The following is a 27,849-nucleotide window of genomic DNA, read 5'->3' as shown; positions in this document are numbered from 1 at the left end:
TTTTATTAAGTAAGATCTTAAGAAAGAAGAGAGCATTTTACAAGACTCTGGTTCATTAGATCTAACACAATTCAACAAGTGTCTTCGCAGTTTTACAGAAATAGAGAAGATGAAGTGGCAGCCTGAGTGCTAGCCCATCTCATCGGATGTCTCTGGCAGGGCGTGGAGGGAAGAGATTCTGTACCAAATGGTTCAGCTGGGATTTTTTTGTAGCAATGTTCAGCTATTATTATTTAAAGGTTGTCCTAATACTAATAGCCTAACATTAATATGTCAGTTCTTGGCCTAAAGCATTTTGAAAACAGAAACATGTAAAATGATACTTATATTGGACCTACAGAATTACCCTTTTTGTGGGGCTGGTGGTGTTTGATGGACTTGTTTCACAAATGTGTTTGATGACTAATATTTTTTCTTTTCTTTTTCTTTCTGTAATTCTTAAAATAATTGGTTTGTCTTTTGGTTTGTTTGTTTGGAGCAAACTATACATTTTTTCTTTTTCCTATAGCTTTAAAAAGGTGCTAAAGCTTTAAAAAGGGTTGTGTCCTTAGAGAAATCTGTAGGCATGATTTATGTAAGTGCATGTTATAACACTGCTGACAAGGAAAGGTTTCCATCTTTTAAATGTTCCAATAACATAAATTGGTGATTTGTGATTAGCAGATATGGTTAATATTACTTGGGCAAGTAATACATTCTTATGATACCAAGTATGTATATGATTTCTTGAGTTATATGGAATTGAATAAAAATTTTCTTTTTCCTTCAGAAGAACTTCCTCATTGGGTGCTGTCAGCTATGAAGTGTTTGGCAAATTGTAAGTACTAATTATCTGCCAGTTTTGTGAAATTAACAGAAATTAGTGCCCTAAATTAGAAAAAATTTCTGCTCAATGGCCTGAACATTGATTTGACACCTGTGAGACTGGCAGTTAATTATTTTGGGACTACTGTGCTTTTAGTTATAAATTTGTGACTTAGTGAAAGGACTGAATTCTAGAACAGTTTTAAAGGGATTTAGTACTTCTACTTTCTAGTAGATCCATCCACACTAGTTCTAATTGCTTCATCACAGGATGAAGGATGGTTTGGAAGGAGAAGAACCTGCATGTAGAGAAACAAGAAAGACTGTTTCAGTAATTTGGATGTTAGATGAGAGGGCCTGGACCAGGGTGGTCCCTGTGAGGATTTTTATAGGTATATGAAATCTATTTCATAGGCATGTGATTTCCATATCATTGAATATCATAGGCACTGTGAAGGCATTAGTTGTTATAGTATCTCAGAAACACTACCATTCTTCTGGGAATTTTCAGAAGGGTTAACCCAAAGAAGGGATTCTAATGATTAATGGCTTAACCCAAACAAATAATTTTGATGGAAAGAGTTCTAGTTATTTTGGCTGACTGATAATAGTGATATTTGGTCTGGAGTGCCTTTTGAGTCTCACAGATACCACAAGGTAGTAGTTTATTTTCATTTCTTTTGTACGGGACTAGCATTACAGATATAGGTGAAAATTCCCTTTAAATTTGTGAATTAGTAGACCCTAAAATATGGGTTTAACTGGAATTAGTTTTGTTTGATTATAGAATGAAACTAAAATAACTCTTAAGCTTAATGTGGGGAATCTTAGTGGTAGTATATGGAACATGATCCTATGATTTTGAATAGCCTTTTGAAGATGAATGCTATTCATTCATTCTATACTATCCTTCTGTATATGAATAGTAACCAATAGTTTGTGTGAAGCCCAAGGTTCTCTGAGTTTAACTGTTAACATTTTCATTGGCTTTTGGTTAAAATTTGGGGCCTCTGAGATTCAGTGTACTATGGTCTTAGCTTGGGGAAGTGCTTTTTATTCTTCCTGCTCAGGCATTTGAAGTCAATGAAATTTAAATTACATCCTTGTCTAGGGTTGACAATGATGAGATAGGGAGTATAAATGAGAAGTTAAACTTCCCGTTTCCAAACGGGCAAATCAAGGTTTTAGAAGTTCATCAGGCCAGGCGCGGTGGCTCATGCCTGTAATCCCGGCACTTTGGGAGGCCGAGGCGGGTGGATCACGAGGTCAGGAGATGGAGACCATCCTGGCTAACATGGTGAAACCCCGTCTCTACTAAAAATACAAAAAAAATTAGCTGGGCTTGGTGGCGGGCGCCTGTAGTCCCAGCTACTTGGGAGGTTGAGGCAGGAGAATGGCGTGAACCTGAGATTGTGCCACTGCACTCCAGCCTGGGTGACAAAGCAAGACTCCGTCTCAAAAAAAAAAAGAAGTTGATCAGCTAGGAATGAACATAGGAAGCTAGTATAACCAATCTAGCCTGTAATATGTTGTAAAATATATAGTAAGATATTTATGATGTTGAATTTTCAATGATTACTGAAATGTAGTAAAGAACATAATTTTCCCTCAAGCAGCATGTGCACCTAAAGCCAAAAAACTTCTGCAGAAAGCTTAGAATAACTGGAATTTCTTATCAGTGGAGAGCAAAGATGTGAGGGGTGAATTACTAATGATCTTCATGTGTGTGAGGTGGCGTGATACTAGGTGGCAAGTGCTGGGAAAAGGGAACTTGTCTCATATGTATCAAGTACTATGCTTTATGAGTGGCTGGCATATCTGTAAAGATGTTTATTTATGTGTCAAACAAATAAAGGTGGCCAAAGGGCAAGATTAACCTTTTGAGTAACTTTATGAAGTCACAATGTTTTCTGAAATTCCTGTTGACCCTCAGAATCTACTTTGAGTCCACCAAAGTCACAACCTGTTTCTTGTCCGTCCTATCCTTAATAAGTCCCAATTCGTGTTTCAGTCATCTAAAAGGGAACAGAAAGGATAGGCTGATTGTATGGTATTTTGAAGGCCTATTGCCTCCTTTTCTGAAAGAGGTGCTGCTCACCTCTTTCTCTTCAGGCCCATCTGTGTTTATTGTCACACCCGTGTGCACATGGGCCTGTATACATTCATTGTTGGCCAGCCTCAATGTTGGCTACATAAATGAAAAACCAAGTTAACTGTGTTTTTCTTCTTTGCGCATGTCCAGGATTCATTAAAAAATAGACAAAAAAAGTCAAAGCATTTCTTTTCCAGAATCTGTCAGAAATAACATTTATATAAAAATTTTTAAAATATTATTAAAGTTCAAGATGACTGAGAAAGAAAAGGTCATAAAAATATGGCTTCCTCTCATAGGGCTCACCATACACTGATTTTTTTTAGGGAAACCTTTAAAAATTTTTTGCATATTTTTAAGAAGGATGATGAGATGTTCACAAAGGGATACAACTGCTTAGAATGAACCGCGTACTTATCCTGACAGGGAGTAATTCTAGGCAATGTGTATTGCTTGCTGAGACATACCAACCTAATTATTTTAATTGATTAAGCTTAGGATATGTCAGAGCAGGAGGCAAGCAAAATGGCAGCTACCTTTGCTGCTGGATTCATGCTGTACCACACGCATAGATATTTCACAATTTTCATTATTTTAGCCAATCAAATTATTTTATAAGAAGAGAACAGAACATTGAAAGGTAAGAGAGTCTTTAAGGAGGCCGAAAAGGTCATTTGATCATGTTACAGTGACCTTGAAATGTAAAGACCCAGAATGCTTTACTGTCCTTTTTAGCTTGATCCCCTTTCTTTAGTTAGAGAGATTCTGTAGGAAGAATTTCCTTTCAGTTTATCTTGGCTGCTGCTTTTGTTCCTCTGGGGGTAGAGGTCCATTTGGGTACAGTTGTTTAGTCTTCTGCTGAGCCAGAACTAGGCAATGAGGATGTGGTCCTTTCTTCCATGCTGTAATGGAAATAGAGAAGGCTGGCTACACTGTTCCTCATGGGATGACTTGCTATTTTCCTCAAGGTACAGGCAGCTCCAGTTCATCTCTCAACTTGGCAGTGTAAATCTGTGGCCTGTGGATGGATTGGTGGGGCAGTTGTTGCCAACTCTGTAGAGAACATTTCTTGTTCCTCTTTGGGCCAGACACAAGTGGATGTTTCCTTGCTTGTTGCTGGGGTAGAGTATGGTTGGGAGCAGGCTGTTTCAGGCTTTCAATGGTTGCTTCAACTTTGCAGTATGACTTTGCTTGATAAACTGTCTTTTGATGGTCGGTCAGTGATCAAATAAAGAGTTTATAATCAGAATGAATTAAGACAAAATAAAAAATCCCCTTTTAAGGATTTTTTTTAAGTTTAAATATTTATTAGTCTGAAATAGAGGCAGAAATTGATTATTTCGCTCAACTCTATGACTGTAGGATTTTATAATATAACAAGGATGAAATAATGAAAATCTTTACAAATTGCTTTATAACTTGTCTGTTACATATGTGAGCTAATTGTTATCTTGGTCAACTTTATTAAGACTAGGATAATGTTGAGTATTTCAAAGAAAATTATTGTTTACGTTTAATAAAAATGCCTTTCAGAAGAATGTTTTTTTCTTAAAGAAAGGTTTCTTTTAAAATGGAAATAAACCAGTGATTTTCTTCATTGTTTTATAATAGATTTCAATTTAGACATAAAGCATATTTGTGTAGGCAAAATGTAAAATGTCTGTTTAATTAATATCAATGTAGAATGCCTATTTAATTAATGTCAATTTTCCCCATAAAAACTTTTCTGTATATGTCAAATATCTGAATATCTGTACACGCCACACATATTCACAGAGAATAATACTTCGAGGTAATTACTCCATTAATGTTTCTCTTTCACTGTCTTTTTGAAAATAGGGCCCAACTGTTCGGATTTGAAGCAGCCTATGTACTTGGGATTTGAAAAAGATGTCTTTAAAACCATAGCTGATTACTATGGTCACTTGAAAGAGCCTCTGCTTACATTTCATCTTTTTGATGCTTTTGTCAGCGTACTGGGTAAGTTGGAATATAATGAACATATATCTACATCACTGATATTGAATCGTTCCATTTTTCACTATTTTGAGACTTCCATTAGCCAAAGCTCATGCCATTTTAAAAATAAAAACTGATAAGAGTATTTGGCATAGCTAGAGTCTTGCTCTGTTGCTCTGTGCAGAAGTAAAAGAAAGTGGTTAAGCTCTATTAAGAAACTCAAAGCAAGGACCAGTAGTTTTTATTTCTTAAGAAAGAATATAATACATTGTATGTCATTTTTATTCAAAAGACTATAACTTTATTGGCAGAGGAGAATATAAGTTTGACATTTACTATTCCTGGCTAAATCTATTATTCTGGCTATGACTTCATGAATAGTCAAGTGTGGGAGGTGTATTTTCATTTAGAAATCTAATTTCTTTTTATAGAAGAAACAGGTTTTTTGTAGGACTTTGTAATTTGAGACATATGAAATAAATATAGTGACTTTATCATTAATTAAAACGTGTGTAGCTATTCCTCATATAGATTTATACTTTAGAATTTACACTGAAAGGAACATGGTAGAAAGGAAAAAAATCAACATTATTGTTACAGTTCGTTCTGATATTCCTTTCTTCTTGGAAATCAGATTTTCTTGTTCTTGTAATTGTTCATTAAGTATTATTGTTTTCTTGTCAAAAGAGCTTTAAGGACGAAATTATTGTGTGGGTATCATATTCTGTTAGGTAAAGTTGTAGGAATTAGCATACTTTTGTTTTTGAATGTTGTTGGGTTTAACCATCTTTCCCTTTCCCTTCTTTTCCCTTGCTTACTCTTCCTCTTCCTCCTTCTCTATGTCGTTCTTTCATTTTGGAAACTATGGATGCTGCCATTGTATTGTAACAAAGTATCAGCAATATGTGAATAAGTTACTTGATCTCATGAGAAATACTTTGGATTTTATGCTTTTATAGATTTCCTGATAATAACAAAATACAACAATTATCAACCATGTAAATAAGAGTCAGTGTTTTCCCACAGAACAACATTGGAACAAATTAAAAGATTAGGCCTATTACTGGGTTTTGAGACTACTGGATCTTCTTGGTATTTTGGCTCCAACTGAGGAGAATTGGGGGCCCATGGAATTGTGAGCATCATGGCTAGTGATGAATATTTGCTGTTGCTTAGTATGCTTATGGACTAATTGGGTGGATTCCTATTACAGCAACAGTATTAGGAATTGCATTGCTGTAGAGAAATACCTGAGACTTGGTAATGTATAAAGAAAAGAGGTTTAATTGGCTCATGGTTCTGCACGCTGTTCAAGAAGCATGGCAGTGTCTGCCTCTGGGGAGTCCTAAGGGAGCTTTTACTCATGGCAGAAGGCAAAATGGGAGCAGGCATCTTACATGGCAGGAGCAGGACCAAAAGGATTAGGGGAGGTGCTACACACTTTAAAATAACTAGATCTTGGGAGAACTCACAGTTGCAACAATGTCACCAAGGGGGATGGTGCTAAGCCATTAGAAACTGCCCCCATGATCCAATCACCTCCCACCGTGCCCCACCTCGAACACTGGAGATTACCTTTCAACATGAGATTTGGGTGGGGATGCAGATCCAAACCATACCAGCCACTTACTGCCTTTATGCCACTGGTAAAATAAGAGTTCTAAAGATTGTATTAAAAATAACTTCTTAGATTTCATTCTCATTTTCTATTTTTATAATGTTCTATAGTAAAAGTATCTGTTTTGGAAACTTTTTCAAAAACAAATTCCAATTTGCATCAGTTATATTTACGATGTCACTGCTCTATTTTATCACAATTATTCATTTTGATCTCAGCTAGGAATGAAAGCTGCTTCTAAATTAGTATTGGAGTCAGCTGCCCTCTAATATATCATCTTTAGTGGCTGCAGGGTGGAAAAGGATGGGCAGATTGGGGGAATTTATTGCCTTTAGGTATCAGCAGGAATGCACTAATGCATATGGATGGTAATACATTAACCTTGCCTTATCTAGTCCTGTTAAAGTGAATATATTTGAGATATCTTACATCGAAAACTATTTTCTTAGATCCTTTCATAGTGGAAGAAGAAAGAAGAAGGCCTTCTAGATACAGAAGACCACAGTTTGTTTACATGTTTAACAAAGATTATCTAACATAGCAATCCTGTTAGAGTCTGTGGGAAAAGGTAAATATCTAGATATGTAGGTTGGATCCCGGTGGGGCTGACCCATCCTTTAAACCTTTTACTTACTTTGATTGGAATAGGATATCATTAAAGTATTTTAAAGTAAATAATAATTCTACTTTGCGTAGAAGCTAAAAATTCTACAGTGTTTTCAATGGAAGTGATGTTCAGCTTAGTTAATGAACTTCTTTTGAGGTTTCTTCCTTTGCTTGTGGCATGGTTGGGCTTGGTGGCAAAGCTGTATGAGAGCAGTTAGTCATCACTGATACATGAGATAGGACATCTAAAGATTCTTTAAAAAAGACTTGGCAGTTTTGGAGATGAAAGACTTATTTGTTACTTATGTTAAAAAAATTATTTAATTTGGCCCAGCTGTCTGACCTGCCAGTATGACTCCATTGTAATTGATCTTCATTTCCAAAATAGGAATTCCTTGTAGTGAGATCAAAGCTCAGCTGACTCTTGAATGGGGTGATTGAGATAGAGTAGCATTCTTTACTCACACTCCACACCCAACCTAGAGTCCGTTGAGATGTGTAGCATGCAATAATTTGGCATATTGAGGAAAGGAGGGAGGCAGATAGGAAGCAGAAAAGGCTACGGGAGCAGGGTAGACTGTTTTGGAAAATTGAGTGACTTGTAGGCTGTATAATCTGAGAACCCACACTGTTCATCTGTAGGCCAAATATGGCCCACATAAATTCACCATGAAAACGTCTGATTTGACCTGTGTTTTTAAAAAGAGAATTTAATTAAATTGCCAATCCTTAAGAAATAGGAGATTCACATCAGAATTCATATTTCTGATTTTTTTAAAAAAAATTTAGAAGATCTGGCAGCCCTGGGCTTGAATTTTTGGTGATACAAACTGCTGCAGCTGCATAGTGAGTGCTTCCACTAGAAGCAGCAAGTGTTTAAGGAGCGTGAACTCCAATTTGCCAAATCTCTAATACTCCTCATTGCTTTTCAGACTCTGAAGCCAAGTTCACTTGACTCTCTTCACTTATTTATTTCATTTGTCTGCTCCCGTAGGCAGTTGAGCTTGCAACTCCTGGTTTATTTGTTAGGAGGCTGGAATACTGAGATAATAGCTCTTTGCTGTTCCCTTTCTCCTAAATGTTAAATATAGAAAATGCCATAGACATTCACTAGATTGATTATGCACTGGATCATTTAACTCAATAGGTTGAGATCTTCCCCTGTGATTTTTAACCTAGAAACATCCTTAAGGTTAGGGTTTCCATTCGTTGGTTCTTTTGTCTAGTGACTTTAAGGAGACCCTCTGGAGCAGTGAAATCTTTGTCTTATTACCTCTCTTCCCTTATGTTCTTCAAGTTATGTCAGGGTCCCTATCCCATGGTAATTCTTAAGGAAAAACAATTTTTTTTTTTTTTTTTTTTTTTCAGAGAGTGCCTAGTTTATGTGCTTGACCAGACAGAGGGCTCTTGCCCATGTTAGTCCAAAGTTCTTGCCAATGGTGCTATCTGCTCTCAGAGCCCAGGGCTTATGGCTGGAGTTTTTTTGTTTTTTTTCCTCTTGAGATGGAGTTTTGCTGTTGTTGCCCAGGCTGGAGTGCAATGGTGCGATCTCGGCTCACCGCAACCTCCATCTTCTGGGTTCAAGTGATTCTTTTGCCTCAGCCTCCTGAGTAGCTGGGATTACAGGCATGCACCACCATGCCCAGCTAATTTTGTATTGGCTGGAGCTTTTAAAGATGCAGATGAGCCAAGGTAAGGATGTTGAATTACCTCAAAACATAATGATTGCTGCCTACCATGATTGTCAGAATAAAGTGGAGTTAGGTACTCATTAAAGGTGGAAATTTAGGGAAATGCCTAGGTATTACCTGGCTGTAACAAAATGCACAAGCCATTTATTTATTTATTTATTTATTTATTTGAGACAGAGTCTCACTCTGTTGCCCAGGCTGGAGTGCAGTGGCACGATCTCGGCTCACTGCAAGCTCCCCCTCCTGGGTTCACACCATTCTCCTGCCTCAGCCTCTCGAGTAGCTGGGACTACAGGTGCCCACCACCATGCCGAGCTAATTTTTTGTATTTTTAGTAGATATGGGGTTTCACCGTGTTAGCCAGGATGGTCTTAATCTCCTGATCTCGTGATCCGCCCGCCTCGGCCTCCCAAAATGCTGGGATTACAGGTGTGAGCCACTGTGCCCGGCCTATTTATTTTTATTTTTAAGAGCATTTGGAATGATTTATTTCCAAGATTCATGATTGCAGATGATGTGTGATCAGCAAGTGGTCGCAAAGGAAGTCCGCTGTATGTGTCTGACTTGGAAGGAAAAAAACACTGATAGGACAGTGGGTTCTTTGGCTTCCTCATTCAGACCACGCATGCCAGTGCTTCTGTTTCCTCCTTCTTGGCCCTTGCTTGGTGTCTAGGCAGATTAAATTCTTAGAAGGGTACTGGTCGCCCAGAGATTGCAGATGTGCAAAAGTTGGCTTTTAAAGTTTAGTGTCCCATAATTGGATTTTTCACTGCTGCAGACTCTACTGCATGCCACTCTCTGCCATTTGCCTATGTCTGTCCAAAGTTGCCTCTTCTGCATTTTCCTTGGTAGTAGCTTTAAGTCTCTGTCTCACACACCCAACATTGTGCTTCCTGGATTTGTGGGTGTAATTTGCGAGTGTAAAGGGGTGCCCTGTACTATCTATTTCTGAGGCATAGTTTCAAATAAAATGGTATTTTATAGCCTGCATTAATGGGAAATTACTTTCAGTTAGGATTCTGAGTAATTTACACATAATGTTTATAAAGTGAAGGAAAAATGTCAAGCATTTCACTAACAAATGAAAGCAAAGCTCACAAGACTCTGCCAGAAATGAATTCCAAGAACACTTTCTTTATCATTTCTCCTTTCAGCTCACAAATCTACAGGCTGGTGATTTAGCCTGGGCAGCTCTTCAGGTCTCAGCTGGGCTCACTCCCAGGACTGCAGGCTGTTGGCAGGGGCCTCCCAGGTCTGGAGGTTGGCTGGGGTGACTCAGTTCTGCTCCACATGTCTCCCTCCAGCAGGCCAACCCTGGCATGTTCTCACGGTGGAGGCAGAGCTTCTATTGGAGTACTTGCCTATAGCTACTCTTTTTTCCCAAGCCTCCAGCATAGCTTTCTTGTGTGCTTCCCAAGTCCACTTCACAGTTTCTCCACAAGAATCCAGTCGTTTTACATGGAGTAGAGAGAGAGTCTTGCAGATCCTCTCCTTGGCCAGAGGAAGTCACCAGAGTAAGGAAGGAGAGAAGAGGCAAGGAAGGCAGCAGGGCCAGCTCCTCTTGTTACAGTGTGAACACTAACTGAACAGTACCTACCATAGAGAAGCCAGGAGAGTAACTTCAGGGGTAAGGAGTCCAGGCTCTAGAGAGAAGCAGACATGGATTCCAGTCCTGGCTTCTGCACTCACTGTGGGCAAGTTATTTATCCCCTAGCCTCAGATTCCTCAGAAGTAAAATGGCATAATGCTATTAACTATTGCCTTAAGGCCTTTGTGAAGTTCAGATACACACAAAGAGCTTGGCACAGCAGCTGGCACACAGCAGGCACTCAAGGAAATGATTGTGGTAGTACTTAGGTGAGGGCATAATGCAGGTTTTAAAAGGAATCCCCCAGCTTGTGGCTTATTCTGCTGGCATCAGGACAAGGACAGGGACAGACATTTCCCCTGACTTCTCTTCACTTCCAGGAGTCCACTGGCAACTTGCCTCAGTCTCCTGTCCCCAACACCACCACAGCCACCTAAAATCCCAGACCTGGATGCTGCATTATCCCCACAGCTGTGGAGGTCTCCATTCCCCAGGCTGGCTTATATAAAGTGGCACCAGGGACCCAGCCTAGAGGCACCCCTGCTAGTTTGCCAGTGGTCCCTGGTGGGTGCTGAGCACTTTGGAGGCCATGGGCCCTTGAAGCAAGGCCTGTGCTGGGCACTGCAGAAGGCAGAGGCCAGGTCGGGAGTAGCCAACTTTGGTCTCGTGGGGCCAGATGCACCCATGGCTCTTAGGCAGGAGCTGGATATTCTGGGCAAAGTTCCGTGTGGCCGCTGGGCCTGACTGCCGAGGGGGCGCTCTGGCCAGATGGGTGGAGGCTGCAGGATTTGGGGCTGAGTGGGACCAGGCTCCAATCAAGGCAGGTGGCCTGGCTGGCTGCTCAGTTTGCAACAGCCGCCTTTCCCCAGCATGCCTGTGGTGGTGGCATCAATGATCCTGGCACCTGGGATGATGCCTGGCAGCCGATTTGGGGTGAGGAGTGGCTTCCAGGACACGGGCATGGAGCGCTCCAGCCAAGCGTTGCCATCGCTGTGGCCCTGTGTGCTCTGAGTGGCCGGGGCTGCCCCAACAGATGGCCTCTTAGTGCCCCTGGTACCCCAGGTTCTGGCAGAGGGCACAGTGCCCAGGCATGCAGTCTCATAGGGAATTAATGAAACAGCAACAAAATAGACAAATTATTCCACTGGTCCTTTATATGGGTTCTTTCTGACAGCTTTGGAGAGTGAGGGTGTCTCTTCATCCTCATCAGCACAGGACATCATTCATGTTGAACAGTTTTGACATTACGTACACCAGGAATGGGCTTAGTGAATGGGGAGATTCCCAGGATAGCCAGAATGGTTACAAAAATGGCAAAGTTCAGATAGTGTGCCCCACTTATTAACTTAGGACAGTCACCAGCCACCAACCAGTTTTTTGTTCTGTGGGTGAACTCTGTGATTCTATGAATAAGGCTGACCACAATTTCAGTGAGACCCTAGAGCCCCGTGTTGATTGACCCTTTTATAGTAGATGGCAAGGAGGAAAATAGCTATAATTAGAGGCCTTTAATGAGCAATTTATTCTGTGTAATAGAAGAGTGGCCCATTTGGAGATATCTGTGCTAATAGGACCCATATGATGCAAATGAGACTTATCAGGATGAGAAATAACCTGGAGAGTCCTCCTCATCACTTATCCTTTCCAGAATCCACTTGCTTTCCCTGGCAGTTGATGATATATTGCCAGTGCCTTCTTCCTTTTCAGATCTGGTTTCCACATGGTCCTTGCAGGGAGCTGGAGAGTCCTCCCCGTCACTTATACTCTCCAGAATCCACTCTGGGTCACATGAAGTTGACGATGGGTGGGAACATGTCATTTCCCTGAGAAGAAATCTTCCTCATTTCTGCTGAGAAGATCCTCAGGAGCAGCTGACGAGTCTTCGTCATTACAGCTGCCCTCATAGATGATGTCCAGGGGCTAATCATATTCGTTGATTCTTGAGGCTGCCATTGTCTTTCATGGGACCTTTTCCAATGCCCAGTAATGAGGAAGCTGTTTCAATATTTCCTCAACGGGAAGGTTTTCACTTGCTTTTGAGTCTACCTTGACCTCAAATAAGGTCTCCTCCTCTGACCTGTAACCTGGAGGCTCCTCCACCAGGTCTTCAGCCTGAGCTTCAATGAATTGTTCCCCAGGGTGCAATCTGTGAATGTGAACAGATGTGGATTGTTTCCACCTACTGCTTGGGGTGGGCAGCAGATCTTCTGGACCACTGAAAACACGTTCTCATATTCTCAAGGCAAAATTCTGAAGAAATCATAAAACTGTTCCCACCACAAAATGTTCTTTGTAGGTGGTTCATGTCTGATGCATTCTTCTAACATTATCCACAATGTAGAGGTATTTCTGGAGGTTCACACCCTTTCAATAACAGGAGCACAATATTCTGCTGGGTACAGATGTCTTCAGCAGTAGGAGTTCTTGCACTCATTTGTCTTCTGAGAATTTGTTGAAAATTTGAACACGTCTTTTTGGTTCTCAAAGTCAGTGAGCTGTGGATCAGCTCCCAAGTGCTAAAGAGCCCACAGTTGCAGAGTTCCTGAGTGGGTTGAGTGCACCTTCAGTCTGTGGCTGGTTTTTATTTGTGCCTGCAGAATTTCTTTCATGGCAACCAGTTTTGGAAACTTCTATAGCCTTTTCTGCTTCTTTGTTTTCTTTTGTTTTGGTTTTTGGTTAGAAATGCCTTTCTTTTCCACAACAGCCATGCTTTTCAGGGCCTGCACAGTGCCTGTTGCAGATGTGCAAAGCATCCCAAGAGGAAGCAAAGCCTCCACTGCTTGGTGGGGCCAGCTTGCCTGCTCTTGGTCTCCACGTCCTCCCCTTCCCCGTCCAAGGCCGTTACTGGCTTGGGCTGCTCCCTTGGTCCTTGCAGCCACGCCGAGTGCACATCTCTCGATAGCTCCTACTCTGGGCAAGGAGCTGACTCGGCAGTGGACAAATTGAGGCAACCAAATAATAAACGCAAATGGATAGTCAACACATTTTTTGAAAGAACATCTGAAAGACAAAATGGGGAATGGCGAGTCTGTCTAATAAATTATTTTGAGAAAACTGGATATTCATATAAAGAAGTATAAAGAGGACTGTTATGTTGCACAATACACAAAAATCAACTCAAAATAAATTAATGACCTAAACAATATCAGAAACGATGAAACTTTTAAAAGAAAACATAGGGTGAATGCATGTTTAGGGAAACTCAAATTTATGCTCACAGGTTGCAAAAAGAAAAATATGAGAAAAACATAGAGGAAAATGATTCTGCCAATAAAGTGGGTTGGAAATAATTTTTTCTGTTGTCACAAAAATCATTGCTAACAAAAGCAAAAATAAGTGTGGGACTATGGAAAACTGATGAACTTCTGCATAGGAAAGAAAAGAATGAACTGATACAGAAGGCATCCAGTAGATTGGGACAAAATTATGGGGGATTATATATCTGAAAGGGTTGTTATCTACCATGTACAAGAAATTACCACTACTAAGTAGGAAAAACAACAACAACACAAAACAACAAATAACCAGATGGAAATTGGGCAAAGAACCTGAATAGATGTTTCTGAATAGAAGACATGAATTTGACTACCAGGTAAAAGAAAAGGTTCTCAACATACCTAATCATCAAGAAAATGTATATTAAAACTCGCTGAGATATCTTCTCCACTCTCATTGGAATTAATGTTACAAAAAAGAAACAAATTTTTTACAATGCAGTGATCAGTGTGGAGTTGGACAAAAGGGTACTATTACACTACTACACAATGTAGGGTGGAATTTAAGTCAGTATACACACTATGAAAAATAGTTGGAGGTTGCTCAAAAAATAAAATACAACTATCATTTGCTGTAGTAATCCCACCACTGAATATACATTTTAAGCAAATGAAATCAGTATATTGAAGAGATACGTGAAATCCTACATTTCTTGACACATTATTCACAATACTCAAGATGTGGAATCAACCTACCTGTCCATGAACAGATGAAGAGATAAAGAAAATGCAGTGTATATACACAGTGGAATGCTCTTCACCATAAAAAATTCACGGAATCATGTCATTGCAGCAACATGGCGGACAATGTAAGAAAAACTCCCCAGAGAAGCTGTACAGAAGCTGCCTCCTCAGCAGTCAGGGCCAGGGACCAGAGGTGTTTTTTCCCCAGGACAGGGCCGGCCCCAAGTCGTCCCAAAGCTGCCATGGCACCCCCTCAGTCAAGTCCTGAGGAATCCTACACAAGCTACTCATATCAGTGATCACTAGGATAATCCATAGAACTTTTGGGAAAGAAGTTTAAGACCTTTCTTCCACCATTTCAGCAGGATAAATTCCAACTGGATTAGAAAATGAAATGTTAATAATGCAAATAAATACATATTTATATCTGTATATAAAATACAGTTGATATTTGCCTGGTGTTTAGGTGTCTAAAGGACTTTCTAAGCATAAAAGCAAAAAAAAGTCATAGAAATGCTATAGCAGTTTGAGACTTTTTACGCAGGAAAGGGCATCATCATGTGCATGGATGAATCTGTATCTAATTTTAAACAATTTCCAATGGCGCCTGTTTCCTTTTTTTTGAAAATCTCTGGAGAAATAGTTCCTCTTGCTGTGTCTTTCTTTAGGCAAGAATTTTTACTAATTGATGTGTAGTCTGAATCCTGGCTAAGTGTAAACCTTTTATTTTTTATACATGTTCTTAGTGAAAATGAAACTGTGACTTTTTTTTTTTATTCCTTTGGTTGGTCAAAAACTACAATGAACTCTTCTGAGTTTCTTCTCTGGCTGAAAAAACAATGGTCCCATTGGCCTTTCAGGGAACTCCAGGCCGTCTCAAAAACCTTCGTGTTTCATTTCTTTTCAGAGCTCCCAAAAGGAATAGCTTGTTCTTGACGTTGTTCATGTTAGTGGAATGATGAGGACTACTTTGCAAAGATGAAAAATTTGTGTTTCTAGTGATTTGAAAATAGAAATCTGATGTAACTATTAGATATTGGGAAAGAAGGTGACGAAGGTAGGTATCACCGAAAGCACTTAACAATTCTGAATAATTCTGTACTTGATTGCATTTATGTGTATCATAGGAACAGTTGGGTTTCCTTGAGTGTTAAATTATTTATTCACTTATTCCACTTCAAGCCAGCTAAATGATTGTTTCCCTGATTGCAAAAGTCTCATAGATTGATTGCACAGTTTATTTGGTTGGATTGTTTATGCTCTTTTTATTATTTATTCTTATTTCACCAATGAAAATATCACTAAGTTCTTTGGTTTGTTGACCTGATTGTACCTACTTTGACAAATCACTGCCTTTCTGGACCCAGTTTTCTCATTAAGTGGCAGTGATAACCTGTCATACTTACAGATATAAAAACATGAAAGTTAAAGTATTGGATAATACTTTCCTCCTATCTTTTTTTTATTTTGAAAAAGATAAAAAATTGGCGTAATGTATTAGTTAAGATGGAATAATCATATATTGATATCCAGCCATTTCTTCTCTCAAATGATAGGAAGATTTTTATGTGAAACTACTTGTGAGAGATCTTAACAATCTGTTAAGCACTATTAGTTAGAGAAAGCACTATTATATCATTTGGAAATGCAAGAAACAAGTTACCTTTGGGGCGACAGAGGCCTTTGTCATTTTCTCAAAAGAAGGAAGAATCAGCATTTTGATGATGATGTTGAGATTGTAGAAATGATGAAGGTGAAAAAGTTATTCTAGCTTATGTTTAGCAAAATGAAATGAACCCAAATAATAAAACAGTTACAACATTGAATCTCTTTGGGGGGGAAAAAAAAGATAGAATGCTAATGTCCTTCAGAACTTCTTAAACCAGAACCTTAAAAAAAAGAGAAGCTTTTAAAAAATCAGTAATAGTTTATGATCTTGAAGGGTTTAAAAGTATTTGATGCTTCTTCAAATTCACCTCCAAGCAATTTTCCGTTTCTGCTTTATTGCCAACTGTCAGGTTCCTCTTTCTTTTTTTTTTTTTTTCTTTTTTTTCATTTTCTTTTTTTTCTTTTTTTTAAAATTATTATTATTATTATTATTATACTTTAGGCTCTATGGTACATGTGCGCAACGTGCAGGTAAGTTACATACGTATACATGTGCCATGCTGGTGCGCTGCACCCACCAACTCGTCATCTAGCATTAGGTATATCTCCCAATGCTATCCCTCCCCCCTCCCCCCACCCCACAACAGTCCCTGAAGTGTGATGTTCCCCTTCCTGTGTCCATGTGTTCTCATTGTTCAATTCCCACCTATGAGTGAGAATATGCGGTGTTTGGTTTTTTGTTCTTGCGATAGTTTACTGAGAATGATGATTTCCAATTTCATCTATGTCCCTACAAAGGACGTGAACTCATCATTTTTTATGGCTGCATAGTATTCCATGGTGTATATGTGCCACATGTTCTTAATCCAGTCTATCATTGTTGGACATTTGGGTTGGTTCCAAGTCTTTGCTATTGTGAATAATGCCGCAATAAACATACGTGTGCATGTGTCTTTATAGCAGCATGATTTATAGTCCTTTGGGTATATACCCAGTAATGGGATGGCTGGGTCAAATGGAATTTCTAGTTCTAGATCCCTGAGGAATCGCCACACTGACTTCCACAAGGGTTGAACTAGTTTACAGTCCCACCAACAGTGTAAAAGTGTTCCTATTTCTCCACATCCTCTCCAGCACCTGTTGTTTCCTGACTTTTTAATGATTGCCATTCTAACTGGTGTGAGATGGTATCTCATTGTGGTTTTGATTTGCATTTCTCTGTTGGCCAGTGATGGTGAGCATTTTTTCATGTGTTTTTTGGCTGCATAAATGTCTTCTTTTGAGAAGTGTCTGTTCATGTCCTTCGCCCACTTTTTGATGGGGTTGTTTGTTTTTTTCTTGTAAATTTGTTGGAGTTCATTGTAGATTCTGGATATTAGCCCTTTGTCAGATGAGTAGGTTGTGAAAATTTTCTCCCATTTTGTACATTGCCTGTTCACTCTGATGGTAGTTTCCTTTGCTGTGCAGAAGCTCTTTAGTTTAATTAGATCCCATTTGTCAATTTTGGCGTTTGTTGCCATTGCTTTTGGTGTTTTAGACATGAAGTCCTTGCCCATGCCTATGTCCTGAATGGTATTGCCTAGGTTTTCTTCTAGGGTTTTTATGGTTTTAGGTCTAACATTTAAGTCTTTAATCCATCTTGAATTAATTTTTGTATAAGGTGTAAGGAAGGGATCCAGTTTCAGCTTTCTCCATATGGCTAGCCAGTTTTCCCAGCACCATTTATTAAATAGGGCATCCTTTCCCCATTTCTTGTTTTTGTCAGGTTTGTCAAAGATCAGATAGTTGTAGATATGTGGCATTATTTCTGAGGGCTCTGTTCTGTTCCATTGATCTATATCTCTGTTTTGGTACCAGTACCATGCTGTTTTGGTTACTGTAGCCTTGTAGTATAGTTTGAAGTCAGGTAGTGTGATGCCTCCAGCTTTGTTCTTTTGGCTTAGCTACAAGCATGGAGAAGCAGCTATTTGGAGGAGGGACAGAGGGAAGCTGACTAGGGAGTGCATAGAGTCCTGTAGTCATAAAGTTCAGTCATACTGATGGCAGAACACAGAGTGAAGAACCACAAACTCCTGCTGTGATCTCCCACTTCTTTCCTGGGTGGGGATCTATTACAACACCTGTTTTGTGGTATAACTGATCCCACAAGACATGCCAGTGGTGCCAAGTATATCTTTGCAATCGACTCCCCAATTACTGGAGCTTACTTGAGTACATCGCTATTCCTGCAAACCAAAGGAGTTGACTGAAATACTTGTCAACTCATTGTGGGTGCTTCTGCCTCCAAGCATTAGGTTGCATATAGGAATTAGCTGGAGAGCTTTTTAGAAATATAATTTCCTGGAACAAAACTCTGGCAATTCTAATTCAATGGGTATGGAGCAAGCCCGGGAATCTGATGTAGCTGTTAGGGGATGTATTTGGGAACCGCAGCCTCGGTTCCTCTTGTCCCTTTACTAGGAATCTGCTAATCCTGTGGTCCTTAAACTTTTGGGTTTCAGGACCCTTTTTTACTCTTAACAATTATTAAGGACCCAAAGAGTTTTTCTTTATGTGCCTTATATCTGTTAGTATTTGTCATATTAGAAATTAAAGTGGATAAATTAAGTATATTTTAATACATTGATTAAAAATAATAAACTCATTACATGCTTAAAAAAAAAGTATTTGATGAAGATGTCTTTTGAATTTATTTGTAGGTCTTCTTGTGTATTTAAAAGCTAAGTTATCTTGTAATCATTTTTTTCTGTACCTTTGTCAGTAACCTCTTAGTGATGAAATAAAAAAGATTAGGTAATCATCCAGCAATGGGGAAGAAGTTAAGGAACAAAGAGCTCAGATTAAACTGGTTTTTAGAATCTAAGCATTTCTGCATGAATTTGAATCATGGAAAACAAAATGTAGCACTCCAAGATTCGATGCAAAACTAAAAGTGGAATACTGCTTTGACATTTGAATGAACTGAAAAATAATTAACATCCTTGGAACTGTATGTAAAGAAGGACCTCACAAGTCTTATAGATACCCCCAACCTCAGCCCTTTTCCCGTGTATCTCTTTGATCACATACCTACCTCATAGATCACCCATGTGCTGAAGACTTTCAGTTCTGTATCTTCATTCTAGATCTCCTGAACTCAAGATCAGAATGTTTCTGACTTCTGACTGTGTATTTTTGGATGTTATACAAGAATCTCAGCTCAAACTCAGTATTCCCTAAACCATTGTTTTTGAAACTTTATGTTGGATGTGAAATCTGTATTGTAGAATAACATTAAAAAAAGAAAAAAATAGAATAGTATGCAAAATATCAGAGTGCATTGTATGTAGCAAGAGTAGGTATTTTCATAAACTTTTTCGTTTTAATTAAACACATATATTTATTATTGCAGTGTAAAATGTATTTCTTAATTTGGATAAGTGTTAGTGAGGATGTGGATAAATTGGAACTCTTGTACATTACTGGTGGGACTATAAAATGGCACAGCCATTTGGTAAAACAGTTTGGCAGTTCCTCGAAAAGTTAAACATACAGTTAACATGTGATATAGAAATTTCACTTTTAGATGTACACCCAAAAGAATTGAGAACATATGTTCACACAGCAACTTGTACACAAATGTTCATATCAGCATTACTCAGAAGAGCCAAAAAGTGGAAACAACTGAAATGTCCATCAAGTGATGAAGGAGTAAAATGTAGTATATCTGTACAATGAAATATTATTCAGCCATAAAAAGGAATGCAATGTTGTTGCATGCTACAACAACTTGGATGAATCTTGGAAACATTATTCTAAGTAAAAGATTCCATTTTTATGAAATGTCCAGAATAGGCAAATCTATAGAGACAAAGATAAGTGGTTTCCAGGGGTTGTGGGGAGGAGAGAATGGGAAGGTGACAAAATGTTCTGGAATTAGATAATAGGGATGGGTATAACTTAGTGACTATACAAAAAAAATCACTAGAATCATATACTTTAAAAAATATATTCCCATACAAAAAGAACAAGCAAAGAAAAAATAACTAAATTTGACTTTAGGTGTTAAAAAGAATATAGTATCTCAAATGAAAATTTTGCTGGATAGGATTAGGGGTAGACTAGACACTCCAGAAGTTAAAGATCAATGAGCTTGAATACACACAATAGAAGCTAGTCTAAACAAAGCACAGAGAGAAAAAAGAACAAAACAAACCTCCCACAACAAAACAAAACAAAAGCCAACAAAAAATACAGCCTCAATGACCTATGGGAAATATTTAGCAGTCTAATATACATGTAATTGGAATCCTGAAGGAGGAGGGGGGTAGAATGTATCTTTTTTTTGTTCCCTATGACTGCTGTTAGGATTTTATTACTGATTTTTAAGAATTGCATTGTATCTTGGTGTGGTTGTTTAAACAGAGGTATAGCTTATCAACCAACGGTGGAGATAAAATAGAATATTTGAAAGTACTTATGGATGCACAGAATCCAAGATGGCCCCCAATTTTCCTGCTACCTTGTACCCTTGAGTATATGTGGGACCTGTTACTTGCTTCTAACCAATAGAATCTCCCACCAGTTAGAATGGTGATTATTAAAAAGTCAGGAAACAACAGATGCTGGAGAGGATGTGGAAAAATAGGAACACTTTTACACTGTTGGTGGAAGTGTAAATTAGCTCAGCCATTGTGGAAGACAGTGGCGATTCCTCAAGGATCTAGAACTAGAAATACCATTTGACCCAGCCATCCTATTACTGGGTATATACCCAAAGGATTATAAATCATTCTACTATAAAGACACATGCACACGTATGTTTATTGTGGCACTATTCACAATAGCAAAGACTTGGAACCAACCCAAATGTCCATCAGTGATAGACTGGATGAAGACAATGTAGCACCTATACACCGGGGAATACTATGCAGCTATAAAAAATGATGAGTTCATGTCCTTTGCAGGGACATGGATGAAGCTGGAAACCATCATTCTCAGCAAACTATCACAAGAACAGAAAACCAAACACTACATCTTCTCACTCATAAGTGGCAGTTGAACAATGAGAACACATGGACACAAGGCGGGGAATATCACACACAGGAGCCTGTGCAGGGGGTCGGGGGCTGGGGGAGGGATAGCATTAGGAGAAATACCTAAAGTAGTTGACGGGTTGATGGGTGCCACAAACCACCATGGCACATGTATACCTATGTTACAAACCTGCATGTTCTGTACATGTACCCCAGAACTTAAAGTATAATAATAATAAAATAATATGTATGTCAAGGGTGACATGTAATTAAGCAAAGCTCAGTAAATTTAAAATGATTGAAATTGTACTAAGTTTTCTGACTATGCTAGAATTAAGCTAGAACTGCAGGTCCAGATGGCTTACTGATCAATTTTACCCAACACTTCGGAATGAATAATGACATTTGTATGAAAGTCCTTTCAGAAAATAGAAGATGAGGGAATATTTCTTGAACCATTTTATGAGGCCAGTATTGACATGGGTAATAAAACCAACAAATACATTACACAAAAAAATTGTGGCACATGATATCCCTGATAAAACCAAATGCAAAAATACATTAAATTTGCAAATTGAATGCAGCAGTAGATAAAAAGGACAATAATACATCATGGCCAAGTAGGGTTTATCCCAGCAAAGTAAGACTGGTTTAACATCTAAAATCAATCAGTATAATTCAACATATCAATAGGATGAAGGAAAAAACTCATGTGACCATCTCAACGATTGCAGAAAATGTATGTGACAATATTCAACACCCATTAATGATAAAAATGTTAAATAAATTAGAATAGAAGAAAACTTCCCCAGCCTTATCAAGGGTACCTGTGAGAAAATTATGGATAACATTTTTCTTTTTTTTAGTCTTTTTAAATTCTTTTATTTATTTATTTATTTTTATTATTATTATACTTTAGGTTTTATGGTACATGTGCGCAATGTGCAGGTTAGTTACTATATGTACACATGTGCCATTGCTGGTGTGCTGCACCCACTAACTCGTCATCTACCATTAGGTATATCTCCCAATGCTATCCCTCCCCTCTCCCCCCACCCCACAACAGTCCTCGAAGTGTGATGTTCCCCTTCCTGTGTCCATGTGTTCTCATTGTTCAATTCCCACCTATGAGTGAGAATATGCGGTGTTTGGTTTTTTGTTCTTGCGATAGTTTACTGAGAATGATGACTTCCAGTTTCATCCATGTCCCTACAAAGGACATGAACTCATCATTTTTTATGGCTGCATAGTATTCCATGGTGTATATGTGCCACATGTTCTTAATCCAGTCTATCATTGTTGGACATTTGGGTTGGGTCCAAGTCTTTGCTATTGTGAATAATGCCGCAATAAACATACGTGTGCATGTGTCTTTATAGCAGCATGATTTATAGTCCTTTGGGTATATACCCAGTAATGGGATGGCTGGGTCAAATGGAATTTCTAGTTCTAGATCCCTGAGGAATCGCCACACTGACTTCCACAAGGGTTGAATTAGTTTACAGTCCCACCAACAGTGTAAAAGTGTTCCTATTTCTCCACATCCTCTCCAGCACCTGTTGTTTCCTGACTTTTTAATGATTGCCATTCTAACTGGTGTGAGATGGTATCTCATTGTGGTTTTGATTTGCATTTCTCTGATGGCCAGTGATGGTGAGCATTTTTTCATGTGTTTTTTGGCTGCATGAATGTCTTCTTTTGAGAAGTGTCTGTTCATGTCCTTTGCCCACTTTTTGATGGGGTTGTTTGTTTTTTTCTTGTAAATTTGTTGGAGTTCATTGTAGATTCTGGATATTAGCCCTTTGTCAGATGAGTAGGTTGTGAAAATTTTCTCCCATTTTGTAGGTTGCCTGTTCACTCTGATGGTAGTTTCCTTTGCTGTGCAGAAGCTCTTTAGTTTAATTAGATCCCGTTTGTCAATTTTGGCTTTTGTTGCCGTTGCTTTTGGTGTTTTAGACATGAAGTCCTTGCCCATGCCTATGTCCTGAATGGTAATGCCTAGGTTTTCTTCTAGGGTTTTTATGGTTTTAGGTCTAACATTTAAGTCTTTAATCCATCTTGAATTGATTTTTGTATAAGGTGTAAGGAAGGGATCCAGTTTCAGCTTTCTACATATGGCTAGCCAGTTTTCCCAGCACCATTTATTAAATAGGGAATCCTTTCCCCATTGCTTGTTTTTCTCAGGTTTGTCAAAGATCAGATAGTTGTAGATATGTGGCGTTATTTCTGAGGGCTCTGTTCTGTTCCATTGATCTATATCTCTGTTTTGGTACCAGTACCATGCTGTTTTGGTTACTGTAGCCTTGTAGTATAGTTTGAAGTCAGGTAGTGTGATGCCTCCAGCTTTGTTCTTTTGGCTTAGGATTGACTTGGCGATGAGGGCTCTTTTTTGGTTCCATATGAACTTTAAAGTAGTTTTTTCTAATTCTGTGAAGAAAGTCATTGGTAGCTTGATGGGGATGGCAGTGAATCTGTAAATTACCTTGGGCAGTATGGCCATGTTCACGATATTGATTCTTCCTATCTATGATCATGGAATGTTCTTCCATTTGTTTGTATCCTCTTTTATTTTGTTGAGCAGTGGTTTGTAGTTCTCCTTGAAGAGGTCCTTCACATTCCTTGTAAGTTGGATTCCTAGGTATTTTATTCTCTTTGAAGCAATTGTGAATGGGAGTTTACTCATGATTTGGCTCTCTGTTTGTCTGTTATTGGTGTATAAGAATGCTTGTGATTTTTGTACATTGATTTTGTATCCTGAGACTTTGCTGAAGTTGCTTATCAGCTTAAGGAGATTTTGGGCTGAGACAATGGGGTTTTCTAGCTATACAATCATGTCATCTGCAAACAGGGACAATTTGACTTCTTCTTTTCCTAATTGAATACCCTTTATTTCCTTCTCCTGCCTAATTGCCCTGGCCAGAACTTCCAACACTATGTTGAATAGGAGTGGTGAGAGAGGGCATCCCTGTCTTGTGCCAGTTTTCAAAGGGAATGCTTCCAGTTTTTGCCCATTCAGTATGATATTGGCTGTGGGTTTGTCATAGATAGCTCTTATTATTTTGAGATACGTCCCATCAATACCTAATTTATTGAGAGTTTTTAGCATGAAGGGTTGTTGAATTTTGTCAAAGGCCTTTTCTGCATCTATTGAGATAATCGTGGTTTTGGTCTTTGGTTCTGTTTATATGCTGGATTACATTTATTGATTTGTGTATATTGAACCAGCCTTGCATCCCAGGGATGAATGCCCACTTGATCATGGTGGATAAGCTTTTTGATGTGCTGCTGGATTCGGTTTGCCAGTATTTTATTGAGGATTTTTGCATCAATGTTCATCAAGGATATTGGTCTAAAATTCTCTTTTTTCGTTGTGTCTCTTCCTGGCTTTGGTATCAGGATGATGCTGGCCTCATAAAATGAGTTAGGGAGGATTCCCTCTTTTTTTATTGATTGGAATAGTTTCAGAAGGAATAGTACCAGTTCCTCCTTGTACCTCTGGTAGAATTCGGCTGTGAACCCATCTGGTCCTGGACTTTTTTTGGTTGGTAAGCTATTGATTATTGCCACAATTTCAGCTCCTGTTATTGGTCTTTTCAGAGATTCAACTTCTTCCTGGTTTAGTCTTGGGAGGGTGTAGGTGTTGAGGAATTTATCCATTTCTTCTAGATTTTCTAGTTTATTTGCATAGAGGTGTTTGTAGTATTCTCTGATGGTAGTGTGTATTTTTGTGGGATCGGTGGTGGTATCCCCTTTATCATTTTTTATTGCATCTATTTGATTCTTCTCTCTTTTTTTCTTTATTAATCTTGCTAGCAGTCTATCAATTTTGTTGATCCTTTCAAAAAACCAGCTCCTGGAGTCATTAATTTTTTGAAGGGTTTCTTGTGTCTCTATTTCCTTCAGTTCTGCTCTGATTTTAGTTATTTCTTGCCTTCTGCTAGCTTTTGAATGTGTTTGCTCTTGGTTTTCTAGTTCTTTTAATTGTGATGTTAGGGTGTCAATTTTGGATCTTTCCTGCTTTCTCTTATGGGCATTTAGTGCTATAAATTTCCCTCTACACACTGCTTTGAATGCATCCCAGAGATTCTGGTATGTTGTGTCTTGGTTCTCCTTGGTTTCAAAGAACATCTTTATTTTTGCCTTCATTTCGTTTTGTACCCAGTAGTCATTCAGGAGCAGGTTGTTCAGTTTCCATGTAGTTGAGCGGTTTTGAGTGAGATTCTTAATCCTGAGTTCTAGCTTGATTGCACTGTGATCTGAGAGATAGTTTGTTATAATTTCTGTTCTTTTACATTTATTGAGGAGAGCTTTACTTCCAAGTATGTGGTCAGTTTTGGAATAGGTGTGGTGTGGTGCTGAAAAAAATGTATATTCTGTTGATTTGGGGTGGAGAGTTCTGTAGATGTCTATTAGGTCCACTTGGTGCAGAGCTGAGTTCAATTCCTGGGTATCCTTGTTGACTTTCTGTCTCGTTGATCTGTCTAATGTTGATAGTGGGGTGTTAAAGTCTCCCATTATTAATGTGTGGGAGTCTAAGTGTCTTTGTAGGTCACTCAGGACTTGCTTTATGAATCTGGGTGCTCCTGTATTGGGTGCATATATATTTAGGATAGTTAGCTCTTCTTGTTGAATTAATCCCTTTACCATTATGTAATGACCTTCTTTGTCTCTTTCGATCTTTGTTGGTTTAAAGTCTGTTTTATCAGAGACTAGGATTGCAACCCCTGCCTTTTTTTGTTTTCCATTTGCTTGGTAGATCTTCCTCCATCTTTTTATTTTGAGCCTATGTGTGTCTCTGCATGTGAGATGGGTTTCCTGAATACAGCGCACTGATGGGTCTTGAGTCTTTATCCAATTTGCCAGTCTGTGTCTTCTAATTGGAGCATTTAGTCCATTTACATTTAAAGTTAATATTGTTATGTGTGAATCTGATCCTGTCATTATGATGTTAGCTGGTTATTTTGCTCGTTAGTTGATGCAGTCTCTTCCTAGTCTCGATGGTCTTTACATTTTGGCATGATTTTGCAGCGGCTGGTACCGGTTGTGCCTTTCCATGTTTAGCGCTTCCTTCAGGAGCTCTTCTAGGGCAGGCCTGGTGGTGACAAAATCTCTCAGCATTTGCTTGTCTGTAAAGGATTTTATTTCTCCTTCACTTATGAAGCTTAGTTTGGCTGGATATGAAATTCTGGGTTGAAAATTCTTTTCTTTAAGAATGTTGAATATTGGCCCCCACTCTCTTCTGGCTTGTAGGGTTTCTGCCGAGAGATCCGCTGTTAGTCTGATGGGCTTCCCTTTGAGGGTAACCCGACCTTTCTCTCTGGCTGCCCTTAACATTTTTTCTTTCATTTCAACTTTGGTGAATCTGACAATTATGTGTCTTGGAGTTGCTCTTCTCAAGGAGTATCTTTGTGGCGTTCTCTGTATTTCCTGAATTTGAATGTTGGCCTGCCTTGCTAGATTGGGGAAGTTCTCCTGGATAATATCCTGCTGAGTGTTTTCCAACCTGGTTCCATTCTCCCCGTCACTTTCAGGTACACCAATCAGACGTAGATTTGGTCTTTTCACATAGTCCCACATTTCTTGGAGGCTTTGCTCGTTTCTTTTTATTCTTTTTTCTCTAAACTTCCCTTCTCGCTTCATTTCATTCATTTCATCTTCCATGGCTGATACCCTTTCTTCCATTTGATCGCATCGGCTCCTGAGGCTTCTGCATTCTTCACGTAGTTCTCGAGCCTTGGTTTTCAGCTCCATCAGCTCCTTTAAGCACTTCTCTGTATTGGTTATTCTAGTTATACATTCTTCTAAATTTTTTTCAAAGTTTTCAACTTCTTTGCTTTTGGTTTGAATATCCTCCCGTAGCTCGGAGTAATTTGATCATCTGAAGCCTTCTTCTCTCAGCTCGTCAAAGTCATTCTCCGTCCAGCTTTGTTCCGTTGCTGGTGAGGAGCTGCGTTCCTTTGGAGGAGGTGAGGCACTCTGCTTTTTAGAGTTTCCAGTTTTTCTGCTCTGTTTTTTCCCCATCTTTGTGGTTTTATCTACTTTTGGTCTTTGATGATGGTGATGTACAGATGGGTTTTTGGAGTGGATGTCCTTTCTGTTAGTTTTCCTTCTAACAGACAGGACCCTCAGCTGCAGGTCTGTTGGAATACCCGGCGGGCCGTGTGAGGTGTCAGTCTGCCCCTGCTGGGGGGTGCCTCCCGGTTAGGCTGCTCGGGGCTCAGGGGTCAGGGACCCACTTGAGGAGGCAGTCTGCCCGTTCTCAGATCTCCAGCTGCGTGCTGGGAGAACCACTGCTCTCCTCAAAGCTGTCAGACAGGGACATTTAAGTCTGCAGAGGTTACTGCTGTCTTTTGTTTGTCTGTGCCCTGTCCCCAGAGGTGGAGTCTACAGAGGCAGGCAGGCCTCCTTGAGCTGTGGTGGGCTCCCCCAGTTCAAGCTTCCAGGCTGCTTTGTTTACCTAAGTGAGCCTGGGCAATGGCGGGCACCCCTCCCCCAGGCTCGCTGCCGCCTTGCTGTTTGATCTCAGACTGCTGTGCTAGCAATCAGCGAGACTCCGTGGGCGTAGGGAACCTCTGAGCCAGGTGCGGGCTATAATCTCCTGGAGCACCGTTTCCTAAGCCCGTGGGAGAAGCACAGTATTCGGGTGGGAGTGTCCCGATTTTCCAGGTGCTGTCTGTCACCCCTGGAAAGGGAACTCCCTGACCCCTTGCGCTTCCCGAGTGAGGCAATGCCTCGCCCCTGCTTCGGCTGGCGCACGGTGCGCTCACCCACTGACCTGCGCCCACTGTCTGGCACTCCCTAGTGAGATGAACACAGTACCTCAGATGGAAATGCAGAAATCACTCGTCTTCTGCGTTGCTCACGCTGGGAGCTGTAGACCAGAGCTGTTCCTATTTGGCCATCTTGGCT

General features: G+C 39.5%; 1 protein-coding gene across 4 annotated transcripts in view; it reads left to right on the top strand.

Moving 5' to 3' along the window:
- Positions 1-27,849, top strand: part of DEPDC1B (DEP domain containing 1B) — a 106,238-nt gene that overhangs the window by 51,113 nt on the left and 27,276 nt on the right. For 3 of the 4 annotated variants that reach the window (XM_003776602.4, XM_054555591.1, XM_054555590.2), the window contains exons 6-7: positions 770-817; positions 4,736-4,876. In XM_003776602.4, the coding sequence (XP_003776650.2) occupies positions 770-817; positions 4,736-4,876 (189 nt within the window). The remainder of the gene's footprint in view (positions 1-769; positions 818-4,735; positions 4,877-27,849) is intronic. The other variant, XM_054555589.1, reaches the window with a different exon arrangement.

This window comes from Pongo abelii, chromosome 4 (assembly GCF_028885655.2).
Source record: "Pongo abelii isolate AG06213 chromosome 4, NHGRI_mPonAbe1-v2.0_pri, whole genome shotgun sequence".
Classification (NCBI taxonomy): domain Eukaryota; kingdom Metazoa; phylum Chordata; class Mammalia; order Primates; family Hominidae; genus Pongo; species Pongo abelii.
Note: the sequence above shows the minus strand (reverse complement) of the source record. Positions and strands in the feature narration are given on the sequence as shown.